Raw genomic sequence first — 15,555 nt, 5'->3', positions numbered from 1 at the left:
TCTCTAAAGAGAAATAATTAAACAAGGGTAGAAGAATGAGAAAGGTATTTTGTGTAGAGAGAGAAGAATACTGAAGTACGTTTTCTGTATATGGAGTATTAGGAGAATTTTGAATATAATTATGGTCTAGAGCAAACAGTAGCCATGGACCAACTTCAGATGGCGGGCGTGTGTTGTTTGGCTTCCATTCTCATACACACACACACACACACACACACACACACACACACTTAATTTAGTTGCCCACGCTTAAAAGCCAGCGTATGGTACCTGAATATTTGGAGTTCTGGCTTGTCTTGAAATATTGCAGAGCTGGTAAGGTAGGTCCTGCATCTCTCCCTGAATCGTCAGCTGGAACCACGTACCCCTTACCTCCTTGAGATATTTAGTTTATCACGGTTCTTATCCACCCTGTTTACTCATTGTCATTACTGGCTGCAGTTTCTGTTTACAACCCTGATGTAGGATGTAAGATGTTGGAATGACCTGGGAAGAGATGTCTTTGTTCTGTTAGTGGGGCTCCAGATTCCATAGACGTAGATAGGAGATTGGGATATATATATATTTTTAAGAAAACAGTTTTATTGAGCTATAATAACACAATAAACTGTACGTATTTAATGTATATACAATTTGATGAGTTTGGACATGTTTACACACCCATGAAACCATCACCACAATGTCTAGGTAATAAACATACCCATCACTTCTAAAAGTTTCCTTGTGTCTTTGTGTGTGTGTGTGCATGTGAAGAACACTTAACATGAGGTCTACCCTCTTAAATGTTTAAACGCATAAGACAGTATTATTGACTATAGGGAGATGTTTTGTAAGTAGAATCAACGGGACTTCAGGAAGAGAAGACAATATACAAATAACTGAAGTCTAGGTGACATTGACCCATTCGTTGAAAAGCTGAAGAAGCAGGTTTTTGGGGAGATTGTAATGATTTTAGTTTATGGGGTTTGAGGTGCCTATAGATACCCAGGTGGAGGTGTCCAATAGGTCCTTGAATTAGTGGAGCTGGAGCTCAGAAGAAAAGACTGGACTAGAAATCTAATTTAGTAATTGAGCTCCTCTGTCAGCAATAGTGGACTAAATAATGTGTCTAATCCCTGAGCTGAAGACAACTAAAATGTTGGATGAAATCTTTTAAAAATCAAAGCACTAGTAAGATAGTGAGGAATTATTGGTGTGAGAGCAGGAAAGGACAGGAAAACAGAGAGGTGAGCCCAGCAGTGGGACTGCTTTTATCCTGGGGTCATTTTCTGGTCCGCATTGGTGGCGGAAAATAGGCTGTGTGGGGCAAGTGAGACAAAAGTTGGAGTCCAAATGTCCCTTAGGGTGAGAACCCTGGTAAACCACTGTCCTATTTGGGGTTAGGTTCCTGGAAGGCTGAACTCCTAGGGAAAAACTAAGAGTAGGTAGAAAATCCAGTTGCAAAATATTCAAAAACCAAAATTCAGAACCAATTGATGAGTTTCACAGCAAGTTAGACCCCACTGAGGATCGAGTAATGAATCGGAAGGACAGAAGAAATGACCCAGAATTAAGTGTGCATAAAAAGGAATGAAAAACATACGAGAGAGTTAGAGGCATAGAGGATAGCATGAGAAAGTCTGAAACACCTTTATTTGGAGCCCAGGACAGAGGAAAATAATAGGATAGAAGTCATATGTAAACAGATAATGGCTGAGAAACTTAAAAAGTGAGTGAACTACATCAAGCCACAGATTCAAGTTCAACAAAACTCAAATAAGATGAAAAAAAAAATCCATATTTAGATCCATCAGAGTGAAACTGCAGGAAATTAAATAAAAAATAAAGCCTTTAAAATAGAAAAACGTATTGAGTCCCCTCAAAGGTGCAGCCATTAGATTGACAACTTTTTTTCCACAGTAAAAATGGAAGCCATAGACAGTAAAAGAATATTGTAAATGTGCTGAAAGAAAATTAGTCCCATCTAGAAACCGATACCCAGAGAAAAAATGTCCTTCAAAAACAAAGGTGACATAAAGACATTCAGACAAACCAAAACCAAGAAAATTAGCCACCGGCAGAGGGGTACTTATTGTCAAGCAGAAGGAACATTATTCCAGATGAACGGTGAATGGTTGGAGTTGCAGGAAGGAATAAAGAGCGTTAGCAATGGTAAATCTAAAGGACCACAAATTTAACTAATAAGCGTTAATGCCTTGTGAGGTTGAAAATATATAATTTAAATTCTGTGCACATATACCTTACACCTACCAAGAGAAACGAATGCATCTGACCACAAGAATCTTGTACACAAATGTTCATAGCTTTAGTCATAATGGCCTCAAACTGGAAACAACCCAAATGTGTCTGCCTGTGTCTCAACCAGTTGGAGGTCCTGAATTCATCAAAAGGAGAAAGGACAAACAAACTATAGTGTATTTATGCTACTCATAATGTTACTCATAAATAAAAAAAATTAATTGCTGATAAATGCAAAACCCTGGAAGAATCTTGAAACGTGTCAAGCAAAAGAAGCGAGGCAGAAAAAGAGTACAAACACTCTGAGTCTATTTAAGTGAAGGTCCAGAACAGACAACATTCATCTGTGATAATAGAAATCGGAAGTGATTGTCTCTGTGGCCGGGGCAAAGGGGTAGGAACCGACTTTCTGAAGGGATAAAAATTTCTTTATGTTGATCTGGTGGTGGTTACATGGACGGACTACATCACTCAAAGTTTCTCGAGCTGTAGGCTTAAGATCTGTGCATTTTGTTGTAGTAAATTAGACATCAATAAAGTACCTTAAAGAATTACACAACAGCAATAGTATATAATTCTGGAGGGAGTAATGGTGGTAAATAGAATTCAATTATTCCTGCATTTCTCACGAAGACGGTAAAAGTATTACATAAAATTAGACTTTGCTAAATTAAGGATGCACGTTGTAATTTTTAGGGTAACCAACTAAAAGAGTAGAAAAAGAGTGTGTAACTTTCAATGAACAGAGACTGGGAGGTAATAATAGTGCAAAAGAAGGAGGCAAGTAGGGAAGAGAAAGGTCACAGGAGGGACAACGCACATAGTAATATGATTGATTTAAATGCAAATACAGTATCTACGTATATGTGGCGGTTAAAACCTCCTATAAGGGTGAAATCCGTCAGTTTGTAGAGAGAGGGAAGAAGAGAGATGGGGGGAAACTGGGCAACGGGGATGGGTCTGGCCCTTCCGTCCTTAGTAATTCCCTGCTCTTTTTCTGAGACCTGTATTTCACTTGCTAATGGTAAGAACAGCTTCTCCAGGCTGATTTTTAGAGGCAGAAAAAAGTAGAAAGTGGTGTTTACACTTACTGAAGAAATTAAAGCTTCTACGGTATATGAGGGGGGAAAAAACATCCGATAGCAGAGGATGGTTTCGATCCATCGACCTCTGGGTTATGGGCCCAGCACGCTTCCGCTGCGCCACTCTGCTATCTGAGAACTTGCTCGCTCAAAACACTTATAGAAAGCGCTCTGCGTGGTCTCTCGCACAGCTTTTTATAATGCCATCTAGCGTCTGGTGAGAAAAATTGTGTTCCTTTATCAGGTCTACTCTTATTGGCTAGTTCCTGACACACAGGCGTTTTTTATTGGCTCCTAGGGCGGCTTGCCAGGGTACACCAATAGGCGTAAGCGGAGGATTAAGGCGGGAGCCAATCACGCCGCAGTTTGTTGGGACACGCCGGCGAGCCGCCTCTCAGTTCTCGCTTTCTCCCCGGCGAGGGGCGGTTGGAGTGGTCTCCATTGTTCGGGGTTTGGGACGCCATGAGGTGAGGGCGCTGGGTTCCTCTGGGAGCGTTTGGGGTATTTGACCCAACTTTGGGGAGGTGGGCCGATAGGAGCCGGGGGACCTGGAGGGACCACGTGTCTGGGGGCTGCCCTAACACTGAGAAGTCGGGGTCGGGGCGAGGGGGAGGTCGGAGGCCGCGGAGGCGGGGAAAGCTGGCCTGGGATGGGGGTGGGGCCCAGGCGTGGGGGGCGGGATCGACGCCTGTCGCTGAGGGCTCAGGGGAGGGGGTGTCCTCATCCCAGGGGAGCGCCTCGCTTCCCCCCATCTGGGCTGGGAAGGCTGGGACGTGCGCCTTCATCCTCAGTGCCAAGTGCTTGACTGCATATGCCCGGGGAACGCTTTGCTACGTTGGTGAATAAATGAGCGGTCCCTCGAGTCTCAGAAGCATTAGGGTTGGCGTGTCCCAGGCATCATGGGGTATTTCTCACAGGGGTCGATGTGTGAGCCCCGCCATCCTTTGGTGTCGGTTGTGATTAAATCATCCAGAACGGGGGCACGGGGGTGAGGCTGGGCATGTGGAGTGGGGAGAAGTCAGGCGGGCGCCAAGCACGGAGGGGGGGGTTCTTGGCTCCCAAAGGAGAGTTCAGGGCGATGGACGCAGGCTACCTTGAAATGATATGACCGGTCGTATGGTGGAGTGACATTTTTAACGAGGCCAAAAACAAGTTCAAGTCTATTTTTGTGTCTTCTAGGGGTGACAGAGGCCGAGGTCGAGGTGGGCGCTTTGGCTCCAGAGGAGGCCCAGGAGGAGGGTGAGTGCCAGCTTTAACCTCTTTGCTCTGGTTACTTTCTATGACAGTCACCTAAATAAGGAGTTTGGGGTGGCCTAATACCTGCTTTTGTGCTGTGTGGTTCAGAAACAAAGTCAAAGGAGTTGGGCCCGTTATGCTAAGTCGCTTGATTTCTGTGGTTCCTAATTTGGGTGGTTTTTCTTGTTTTAGGTTCAGGCCATTTGTGCCACACATCCCATTTGATTTCTACTTGGTGAGTACCATAGCCCCTGGTCACCCGTTGACATAGAAATGGAGCCTGGACACTTTTCACTTGTAGTTCCCTGGAGCCCAGCATCTCCCTGTAAATGAAGTCAAATGGTGGTTGCAGTAGGAAAAAAGATTAGTGAATGGAGTTGGGGTGTTGAGTCAGCTGTGTGTTGCTTACATGCAAAAACAGTGTAGCAGGGTGGGTAAGATCTGTGGCTACTGTTGCCAGTGACATGATTGTAGTCTTTGTTCTGAATGTTAATTGTATCTCTGGCTTATCTGTTATTATAAAAGTAGTGACAGCTTCGATTATGGCTATTCCCTCCAGCTTGTATCCTTGTTTCAGCATCTTAAGGAGTAAAAACAAGTGTTGTAGAATTTCCTATTTTTATTCTATTGTAGCAACAGAAAAACCACCTCTCCTATTGGTTTTGAGAGATAGCACATAGTTGTTTATTTCTGATTTAGTGTGAAATGGCCTTCCCCCGGGTCAAGCCAGCGCCTGATGAAACTTCCTTCAGTGAGGCCTTGTTGAAGAGGAATCAGGACCTTGCTCCTAATTCTGCTGAACAGGTATATTCTTTTGGCTTCTTCCTGAGATTTCACTAAGAAAGCCAGAGAAGTGAATAGCTACTGGTGAGGTTACTGTGATCAGAGCCCACACTCCACAGAGGGTTCACGGCGGTCCCCTCTTACACTGGGGATAACTTCCAAGACCCCACTGGCTGCCTGAAACCATGGATAGTACTGGACCCTATATACACCATCTTTTTTCCTATACATACATACCTATGCTAAAATGTAATTTATAAATGAGGCACAGTAAGGGGTTAACAATAATAGAACAGCTATAATATACCATAATAAAAGTTACATGAATGTGATATCTCAAAATACCTTATTATACTGTTCTTACTCTTCTTGTGATGATGTGAGATGATACGCGCCTACATGATGAAGGCGAATGGTGAACGACTGAGGCACTGGCGTGGCCTTAGGCTGCTATGGAGAGGGCTCCTGGCCGGGAGCGAATGTAGTGTGGATATGCTGGACCAGGGATGATTCACAGTGCGCCATTGAAAACTTAGGAATTGTTTGTTTGTGGAATTTTCCGTTTAATATTTTTGGACAACAGTTGACTGGGTAACAAACCACATAAAGCAAAACTGGATGAGGGGGGAGCAACTGATTGTTCTCCTCATTGTGGGTGGAGGGAGAGTGCCAGATGAATATTCATATAAACAGTTACAGATGTGTTCATATTTTTATTGGGGAATCTATGAGATCAAACGGTTGTTGTCTTCTGCAATATTCAAGGCCAGAGAGTCAGAGTGTTTTGAAAGCACAATGTGGGAACTGACTCAGCTTGCATGGAAAGGATTAGGAGGAAGATTCAAACTGAGAAGTAGCTTGTAATTTGTCACCGTAGCTTATTTTTGTTTCCTGGTTTTCAGGCTTCTATCCTTTCTCTGGTGACAAAAATAAACAATGTGATTGACAACTTGATTGTGGCTCCAGGGACATTTGAAGTGGTGAGTTTCTGATGACCCAGTCTAGTTGTAGGGCAGCCTTGGTAGTATGGAAATTTTATTGGCTCCTGTCTCTTAATTCTTCTATTAGCTATTACCCAAAGCCACGCCTAAAATGGGAAAGTGCAATGGAATTCCTTTGTGGGACTGCTCTTGGGACAAGACTTACATCGTTATCTGCTAGCCACGATGTATCAGGCTTTTCATGTGGTTTTTGGGATATGATTTGGCGTCTGCAGCTTCTAAGTCTGGGTGATAAAATGCTGTGTTGTAGTTGAGTTTGGAAAGGAAGTAGGCAGTCTTTTCACTTCTTTTTCCCCCTGAAATCCTTCTTCCAACAGCAAATTGAAGAAGTCCGACAGGTGGGATCATATAAAAAGGGAACAATGACTACGGGACACAACGTGGCTGACCTGGTGGTCATCCTAAAGATCCTGCCGACGTGTGAGTGTGTTTCTCTGGCCACGGGAGCAGACACAGTGGTCGGGCTGGAGGCAGAGGGGTCTCTAAAACCCCAATTTCTTTTGAGAAAGGCTGGAAGACAAATGGGAAACTTCTTTTTTTTTTAATGTATGTGGGTAATAAGGGACAAGCTGGAGTGTGTGTCTGAAAGAATGTATGGCCAGTTACTATCAGGCAGTGGTTCCCCACGGGGGGTCATTTTGCTGCCACCTTGCACTCCACCCCCCACCACCACCACCAGGGACGTTTGGCAGTGTCTGGAGACGTTTTGGGGCTACTGGCATCAAGGGGATAGAGGCCAGGGATGCTGCTGAGCATCCTACAGGGTACAAGGTTGACCTTCCCCCTCATTCCCCAAAGAAAGACTGATCCAGCTCAAAATGGCATTAGTGCCACCCTCCTGTAGAAAAGGGTATGGGTACAGCAGGAGGTGTGCCGTGCCTTCCAATTCCTCCGTCCAGGCTAGCTTCCCCTTCTTCTGTTGCTTGCCCTTACTCCAGCCTTGAAGATGGGGCAGAAATCAGTGCAGAGTAGCTTAAAGATACATACAAAGTCTGTGTAATAATTATGTTCGTTACCTCTTTTTCTCTCCTAGTGGAAGCTGTAGCTGCCCTAGGGAACAAAGTCGTGGAAAGCCTAAGAGCACAGGATCCTTCTGAAGGTTTGAGTTTGTTGCTGAACATGTATTTAGTGGCCATAGGAGCCAGGTGTGTAATTATTAATGTAAGTACACGCTTAACAGTCAGGTCAGGCTAGAAGGAAGCGTGGATGACGTTTTCCGTTGGGGAAGTTCTGGCAGCGCCCTCCAGCATTCAGAATTATCTGCCTTACTTTTCAAACTCCATTCTAAATCCTCCCCCTGGACTCATGCTGCTTTTTAAAAACCTCTCTGTACCCCCAGCCTGGATTTACCTGTGGTCATCTAATGGAAATGGGAGAGCTAGAGCTTTTGGTTTTTCGTTTTCAGTTTTGACCATGCTGACCAATGAAACTGGCTTTGAGATTAGTTCTTCTGACGCCACGGTGAAGATTCTCATTACAACAGTGCCACCCAATCTCCGAAAACTGGACCCAGAACTCCATTGTTAGTCCTTTTTTTTCCATTGCTGGGAAATTTGGGGGAAATTCAAAACATAGTATAAAGTTGCTGTTGAGTTTACTTAGCTTGTTGCTACAGCACGTGAAACCTGCTGGGGCCGCCGTTTCCCCAGACTCTGCTGTCTCCTGTCATTCAGAGGCAGCTTTGCCCGCTTGCTAGTGAAATTGTCAAAGACAAGATGGCCAGGAAAGCAGTTTAAGGATTTCAGAAGGATTGAGGAAATGTTTATGGAGGGCGTAGGCTTTGGGCGAAAATCATGGATCTTGTATGCTTCTAGATGTGGTTTGGGGGAGGCGTGAGTTTTGGACAAGTGATGTGCTGATCTGAGAACATGGGGAGGTTTAAGGAATTACATTATCCTGCCCTTTTTCCAAAATACTGGACTACAGCAGGGGGGTTGAATTGCTTGCTTCGTAATAACAGTAAGTGTCTCGTCGTGGCCTGTTGTGCTTCTCCCCCAGTGGATATCAAGGTGTTGCAGAGTGCCTTAGCGGCCATCCGACATGCCCGCTGGTTTGAGGAAAATGCTTCTCAGTCCACGTGAGTCCCTCCCTCCCTATTTCCGGTAACCTAACCCTTCTAACTGCCGTGCATAGCAGGGTACCCTCACACTGCCTGTGACAGCCCTTTTTTGGCTCCAGTCTTCTGTCTGGATTTTGAGTCTCACCTTAAGCAAACAAATTTAAATGGAGAGAAAGGAGAGAGCACGGAGTTAGAAATCGCTTCAGCCCTGGCGCTCAGGTGTGCAGGCATCTGACCGAATCCCTTTCCACTGCTGGGCCTCTTCCCTGCAGAGTGAAAGTTCTCATCAGGCTGCTGAAGGACCTGAGGATCCGCTTTCCTGGCTTCGAGCCCCTCACACCCTGGATCCTTGACCTGCTCGTAAGTAACGGAGGCAGTGGGGTTCCTGAGCGTCCCTCTGGGTCGTTCCTCTGACGGCTGCCAGAAGCTGAAGCTCGGTGAAGCTTAAAAGCAGTCTCATGGGGGGGATGAGTAATCCAGTCAAGACTGAGTTACCCCCTCCCTGGGTTGTCTGAGTAGGCATTACTGCCCCTTTGCGTTTTCCTTAGCGCTGTCGTTTCATCAGTGTGATGATGGAGAGAACGGGCTGGGTGAACAGTCACTCGGCGAGCCCTCCGTGACGTTTCCCTCCTGATGTTGAGCTTTTTGTTTGTTTAGCGATCGGTTGCCACTCTGTGCACGCCGACAGATCTGCTCTCTTCCAGGGCCACTATGCTGTGATGAACAACCCCACCAGGCAGCCTCTGGCCCTGAACGTGGCCTACAGGTACAGCGTCTTGGGGCTCGGGGCGGGGTGGTAGCTGTCGTGTGTGTCCTTTACTACCTCCGTCTGTTTCAGGCGTTGCCTGCAGATCCTGGCTGCAGGCCTGTTCCTGCCGGGGTCCATGGGCATCACGGACCCCTGTGAGAGCGGCAACTTCCGAGTACACACGGTCATGACTCTGGAACAGCAGGTACTGGGACAACTCTCAAGTGCTGTGTGGTGCTCCTGGTCAGAAGGCAAAGGGAATGTGCTCTTCAGGGGTCCAAGATTTGGGGGTTCTCACATATTTTGGCCTTGAAATTAAAAGTTGTCTTCATCTCTGTTTTCATGAAAATGTTGTTCAAATAAAGTATTTAAATTCTCATTTACCCTCGCTTTGCTCTCCTTCAGGACATGGTCTGCTACACAGCTCAGACTCTGGTCCGAATCCTCTCGCATGGTGGCTTTAGGAAGATCCTTGGACAGGAGGGTGATGCCAGCTGTGAGTGACCGCTGTGGGTCGGGCTCTGTAGGGTACTCGGGTCTACCAGGCAGCTCGGCACTAGTCAGATGGCTTCGTGTTTCTCCTGTCTTCATCGTGACTTGTACACTGGGCTACTTGTCTGAAATCACCTTTTTTCCTCTTCTAGATCTTGCTTCTGAAATATCTACTTGGGATGGCGTGATAGTGACACCTTCAGAAAAGGCTTATGAGAAGCCACCAGAGAAGAAGGAAGGCGAGGAAGAGGAAGAAAACACAGAAGAACCACCTCAAGGGGAGGAGGAGGAAAGCATGGAGACTCAGGAGTGACCGTCCCTGCTCTTCAGCCCCTTTCGTACCCAAGGGGAAGACTGGAGCCTAAGTTAACTGCCACTGGGCTTTCTATGGTGGCAATTCCGATGGATGGGGAAACAGGAGGGAAAGTGAAAGTAAACACTATGGAAGGAAGTGTCACGCCACTGAGTTCTGATACTGGCTTAGCAGCCAGAAGTCTCCCATCCATAGTGAAGCAGGATACCAACTTTTCCTCCTAATACTGTAGTAGAATCCCGAGCTCTTGGAAACATCAACCAGTACTTTGTTGTTGAGATCTTGTGCACTGCTCATGTCTGAATTTTTTTTTTTCCTAAGAAAAATTATTAAAGTACTTCCTAGTAGGGTTGTTTTTTCCTTGGCATCTGGTCTTTTTTACTTTCTGTACTCTTCACTGAAAATGATGCTCGAGGGCCAACCCAGTGGTTCAGGTGTTTGGAGCGCTGTGCTCCTAATGCCGAGGTCGCCGGATCAATTCTCACATGGGCCAGTGAGCTACGCCCTCTACAGCTAAGATTGTGAACGACAGCTCTCCCTGGAGCTGGGCTGCCGTGAGTGGCCAGCTGCTGTGAGTGGCGGACTGACGACTGGCTGCCTCAGCTGGGGGAGAGCCCAAGGCTAAGCATGGGCTAAGGAATAGCATGGGCTAAGGAGCTGTGTCCTACACAACTAGACTGAGAAACAACGGCTTGAACCGGAGTGGAGGGGGGGAGGCGAAAGGGGGAAAACTAGTAACTCGAGTCTTCACTGTAAACACTAGATCACAATTTGAAGTATTTTAATTAAAGTATGAAAAAAATCTTGGAACCTTTCCGTTATACCAGAGTCGACTAGAATACTGTAATACTGTTTAAGCATTTATTGAACGAATGTAATGGTTCTAGCAAGACTGCTACTGTATTCAAGCCAGTGAAACCAACAAAATAGGGTAGATGGGTCATTCACCTTGACTGCCTACCCTCTCCAAATCCTCAGTGTAGACAGGAAAATGAGATCACAGCGCACACGCTGCCCAAGCCCCAACAAACAGCCATGTAACAGAAAGCCCCTCCCTGGTTAACTAGGCTTGAAGAAGGTAGAGGTGGGCCTTGAGCACGTAGCTTTAAAAAACTCAAACGTAGCGGCCTCAGCTCATTCTTGGAAGCAAGAGCTGTAATAAATCCTTTAGGATCCCGAGTCCTGTACACAGGTTTCTTTGGATCCCGACATAAATGGGTAAGACCCTAAGTGCTTCAAACACAAACCATAGGACTGCCTTTCGATGTTCCAAGGTTTGCAGGGTGTCCTGGAGGTACTGAGGCAGCCAGGAAATAGTACTTGTGCTATCCTGAGGCCATGGGCCCACTGCTGGTCTCTTACTTGCTTGGGGAACCAGGGGGATAGACTCCTGAATCCAGCATTGCCCTCCTTCGGGCTGTTTCCTTGGCAACACTGTGGTTTAGCCGCCTCAGGCGTTCCTACAAGACAAGATTTGGACTCTTACTAACTGCTCTGTGAAAGGCTTTGGAGCTCACTGTCAGCGAGATGCTGGAAAACATTGTAGGTTTGTTCCATCTCCACGTAGGTCTTCTAACGTATATAAGAATGTAAATAACGGCATGGTCAAATGGGTGTTGAGAATCTGGGGTACTATTATGGCAGACACTAATTTAGTCGATAACTCCTTTTCCCCAAGACTTAAAAAATTACGACTTTCATTGTGTTGGGGACTTCAAGAGATCCCTTGAAAATGAGAGAAAAACCCTGAGAGCTTATAAAGCAGAGCAAACAATCACACTGTCGGTAGGAAATCCTTTTACCTGGGCATTCTGTAGAATGTTGTTGACCAAGACAACTCGTCGCCGGGCATTTAGGAGCTTCTTCACATACGGGTCGAGATCCAGGGCCACTTTCTGATCCTCATTGATACGGCACAGTTCTGGGGATGGAAGTAAGGGGCAACCAACACCTACTGGCTCGTTTGCTGTTCTTTGGCCAAGGAGGCTAGTTAACGGGATGGAAAACACTCTTGCACCCCCACGGGCCCGTCACCAGAAACTTGAGTCTGCCAGCAGCGCTGTGCTGGAAGGGAGTGACAGAAACCCAGCCCAGGATGGCAAACACAAGGTCCTGAACGTGAGATGGCGGCTTCCGCGTACGCGGGGATGCTTACCCGTAGCTAGGTTATCGATCTGTTCCCGGAGCTCCACCTGGCTCTCCCTGCAAAGAGGCACAAGGCCTAGACGGTCAGCCAATGAGAACTCAAGAAACCTGTTTCCCTACGGGTTTGCCCAGCGCTGAGAAAAGCCGGCCCCACGCCCCAGCCCACGCCCCTCCCCGCGGCTTCCACCGTCCGCCAGCCGCCAATCAGGTTCCCAAGTGTATTCCGAGTCCCGGCAGAACGCCCGCAGGAAGCCGCCTTAGCCCCGCCCCCGCCCCGCCCCTACTAAGCCGAACCGAACCGAGTGGCCCCGCCCCGATCTCCCTTTTCGGGCACCTGACGGCGTGGACGTGAGAGTCTAGCTGCTGCACCGCCGGTCGCAGGAACTCCAGGAGCCCCTCGGCGAAGAGGTCGCGGCCCGCGGGCCCTGCCACCGGGGTTCCAGCCCCGGACACAGCGGCGGAACCAGACCCGGCCATCACGAACTGCCCTGACGCCCGGAACCTGCCGCGAGGGCCGCCGGGAACAGAAGCCCCGCTGAAGTGCCCCGCGAGGGGGCGCCCGGGAAATGCCGCTCCGGCCCAGGCTCTGGGGCTTCTGGGAAATGGAGTCTCTGGAGCTGGAGGGGGGGGTCCTGGGCCTCAGCGCTCCCAGGAGTTGTAGTTCTTCAGATGCCTTGAAGTGGAGGGGTTTGAATATCCCGACTTAAGGAGCTGGGGGAAGGAACCGTTTTGTGGAGGGTGCTTGTGTTTTCTCCAAAGGTGAAAAACAATTTTTTTTTTTTTTTTAAAGATTTTATTGGGGAAGGGGAGCAGGACTTTATTGGGGAACAGTGTGTACTTCTAGGACTTTTTTCCAAGTCAAGTTGTTGTCCTTTCAATCTTAGTTGTGGAGGGTGCAGCTCAGCTCCAGGTCCAGTTGCCGTTGCTAGTTGCAGGGGGCACTGCCCACCATCCCTTGCGGGAGTTGAGAAGTTGCACTGACAACCTTGTGGTTGAGAGCCCACTGGCCCACATGGGAATCCAACCGGCAGCCTTCAGTGGGAATTGAACCAGCAGCCTTCAGGAGTTAGGAGCATGGAGCTCTAACCATCTGAGCCAGCGGGCCGGCCCCAAACAAATTCTTATATCCCCAGTTGTCCATAGCCTTCCTATGTAAACTTCATGAGAGAACCAGATTATATTCATAGTATAGTTTTATATTTCTAAATTTTTAATGGCACTAAAATGTGTACAAAACTGCATGAATATTAGCCTTAAAAAGGAATGAAATTTTGCTACTTGTTGGAATATGGATTAACCTTGAAAACGTTATGCTAAGTGAAATAAGCCAGACACAAAAGGACAAATACATTTTGAGTCCACTTCTATGAGGTACCTAGAGTAGTTAAATTTATGGAGATAAAATATGGTTTTATCTCTATCAGATCAGTGTTGCCAGAGACTGTGGTGAAGGGGGAATGGGGAGTTATTGTTTAAAGGGTAGGTTCAGTGTGGGGTGAGTAGTGGTGACGGTTGTGCAATAAAATGAATTTACTTAATGCCATACTTACACTTAAAAATGGTTAAAGAGGTAAATTTTGTTGTGTATTTTGCCACAGTAAAAAAAAAAAATTAAACCTGCATGTATTTTCACTTTTTCTTCCTTCAAAAAATTTCCTTAGTTTTGTTTCATTTTTATGGCTTTTGAGTAAGTTTACATCGCTTGTTGAATTATCAGCAAGGGGCACAGGCACAGCCCTCTGTGTTCCAGTGGCTCACAATTCTGTGCATGCAGAAATGCTCCTGGAGGGCAAAGGGGTCCACAGAGATTGCTGACCCCAACAAAGAAGACACCTACTGTGGCTAACCGGGCTCAAATCTGGAGTCCAGCCACCAGTGATAAAGTTATGCTTTAGGTAGAAGCTTGCACTAAACTGCCTGCCTGTACTGTGTTCTTGCTTTCTGAACCAGCCCTTATAAAAGAATTGCTGGAATTATATTTCAACCAATAGGACTGAGGTTTTTCCTGTCCAATCAGAACCGTGCAGCTATCTCCTCCCCACCTCAATTAGCATGTTTACCGACTAATCAGAGCGGCTCTATTCTGACCAATCGGGACAATGCCTTTTGGACCAATAGAACTGTGCGAATTTGGAGTCTTTATTTGCATGAGGACAGACCAGTCAGGGACCAGGAGTGGGGACGTCTCTCTATATAAAAGTCAGCTCCCCTTTGGCTTGGGAACTCTCCCTTGCCACAGAGAACTGGAGACTCTGTTTGCCAGCTTTGAGCTGAAACACCAAAGACATCTCATTAGAACAGAGCAGAGCTGTCCAGCAAAAGAGGCGCCTTGCCCAAGGGCCCAAGGGCCTAAGGGCCATCATACTATTCCACAGTCATGCTGCCTTGTAATTGAGCTGTTCTGTAGCAGCCACGCTGTGCCACAGAGCTGTTGGCACCCCAAGTTGGAGATCCCTGTTGGCTTTGAATTGGTGCCAGCGACCATTGCTTGACAAGATAAATGGGCACCAGAGTGTTTAGCCTTGAGCTTCATCCTCAGGAATAAAGGACATGTTTAAATCACTGGAAGAGTGGTGGTCAGCAGCTCTAAACCCCAACTGTGATACCTTTTAAAGCCTTGTACAGTTGTTTATTGCGTTTGTTTCCCTGTGTCTTTCAGGTGATTAGAGGTGGAACTCTCAGGAGAGGCTGGGAACTTACGTTGGGAGTAAGCAAGGAAGCTGGTAGCTGGGCAACTGCAGCCAGCGTCACAGACCTTTAGAAGAGGTAGCCCAGGGGATTGAAGGCGGTGACAGCGTTGAAAGAAAAAGGGCCAAGTCCTTGAGGCCTGTGTTAGCGAGAAAGAATGAGGGATGGCCTGGGCTGGGAAAGGAAGCTGATGGCCCCCAAGTTATGCCACAGTCCTCCCTTTCAGGTCTTTGAAATCGGGCTGTCAGATTTAGAAAACAAAAAACCCTGGAATTTGAATTTCAGATAAACCATTTTTTGGTATAAGCATTTTATCTGGTAATCCTACTTAGAAGGCTAGTTCTCCGAGGAACATTGTTCTGTTCTGTTTTATTCTTTTCACTCCTTATCACCTCGCGTTAGCTCTTATCTCTCATGAAGGCATCACAGCAGCCTCCTGACTGATCTTGCTTCCAGTGTCTACTCTCCAGGTCCGTCTGCATTCTCAAATACCAGTCAGATTACATAATAACCTTGCTCAGAGAAAGTAAGTGCTGAAGGGACTTTCCTTGGTTCCTTGGACCATTCTGTGAGAGACACTGGGCAAGGGTCTTACAGAAACCCTGAGGTTTGATAACAGGTTGAAGGCCAGTGCTGCCTCAATTATTCATTCTCTAAACACTTATCAAATTCTAGGCATCATGACACAAGGTATTCAGTGCAAAACGCCCCTCCCTCCTCCCTGCTGGCACCTGTATCACATTGCAGTGGCCCTCTACTCCTTGGCTTTT

General features: G+C 46.8%; 2 protein-coding genes and 1 non-coding gene across 4 annotated transcripts; 1 reads left to right on the top strand and 2 right to left on the bottom strand.

Moving 5' to 3' along the window:
- Positions 1-3,378: 3,378 nt before the first annotated feature.
- TRNAM-CAU (transfer RNA methionine (anticodon CAU)) lies at positions 3,379-3,450 on the bottom strand. Its single transcript has one exon. It is a non-coding gene; the product is annotated as a tRNA-Met (tRNA).
- A 238-nt stretch (positions 3,451-3,688) lies between these two features.
- ILF2 (interleukin enhancer binding factor 2) lies at positions 3,689-10,319 on the top strand. The gene is made up of 14 exons (XM_019713327.3): positions 3,689-3,787; positions 4,500-4,559; positions 4,749-4,791; positions 5,256-5,360; positions 6,242-6,319; positions 6,658-6,760; positions 7,374-7,439; positions 7,746-7,862; positions 8,339-8,417; positions 8,672-8,759; positions 9,104-9,165; positions 9,238-9,352; positions 9,553-9,643; positions 9,792-10,319. The coding sequence occupies exons 1-14, from the start codon at positions 3,783-3,785 to the stop codon at positions 9,950-9,952; spliced, it is 1,173 nt and encodes a 390-aa protein (XP_019568886.1). The 5' UTR covers positions 3,689-3,782; the 3' UTR covers positions 9,953-10,319.
- A 480-nt stretch (positions 10,320-10,799) lies between these two features.
- Positions 10,800-12,634, bottom strand: SNAPIN (SNAP associated protein). Of its 2 annotated transcripts, none has more exons than XM_019713204.3 (4): positions 12,432-12,634; positions 12,108-12,154; positions 11,755-11,873; positions 10,800-11,412 (listed from the first exon to the last, which is right to left on the bottom strand). In XM_019713204.3, the coding sequence occupies exons 1-4, from the start codon at positions 12,572-12,574 to the stop codon at positions 11,311-11,313; spliced, it is 411 nt and encodes a 136-aa protein (XP_019568763.1). In that variant the 5' UTR covers positions 12,575-12,634; the 3' UTR covers positions 10,800-11,310. The 2 variants fall into 2 exon arrangements, with proteins under 2 accessions (XP_019568763.1, XP_019568762.3); XM_019713203.3 differs by having other exon boundaries at positions 11,755-11,918; positions 12,432-12,630.
- Positions 12,635-15,555: the final 2,921 nt, after the last annotated feature.

This window comes from Rhinolophus sinicus, chromosome 7 (genome assembly GCF_057876585.1).
Source record: "Rhinolophus sinicus isolate RSI-liver-muscle chromosome 7, RSI-T2T, whole genome shotgun sequence".
NCBI lineage: Eukaryota > Metazoa > Chordata > Mammalia > Chiroptera > Rhinolophidae > Rhinolophus > Rhinolophus sinicus.
Note: the sequence above shows the minus strand (reverse complement) of the source record. Positions and strands in the feature narration are given on the sequence as shown.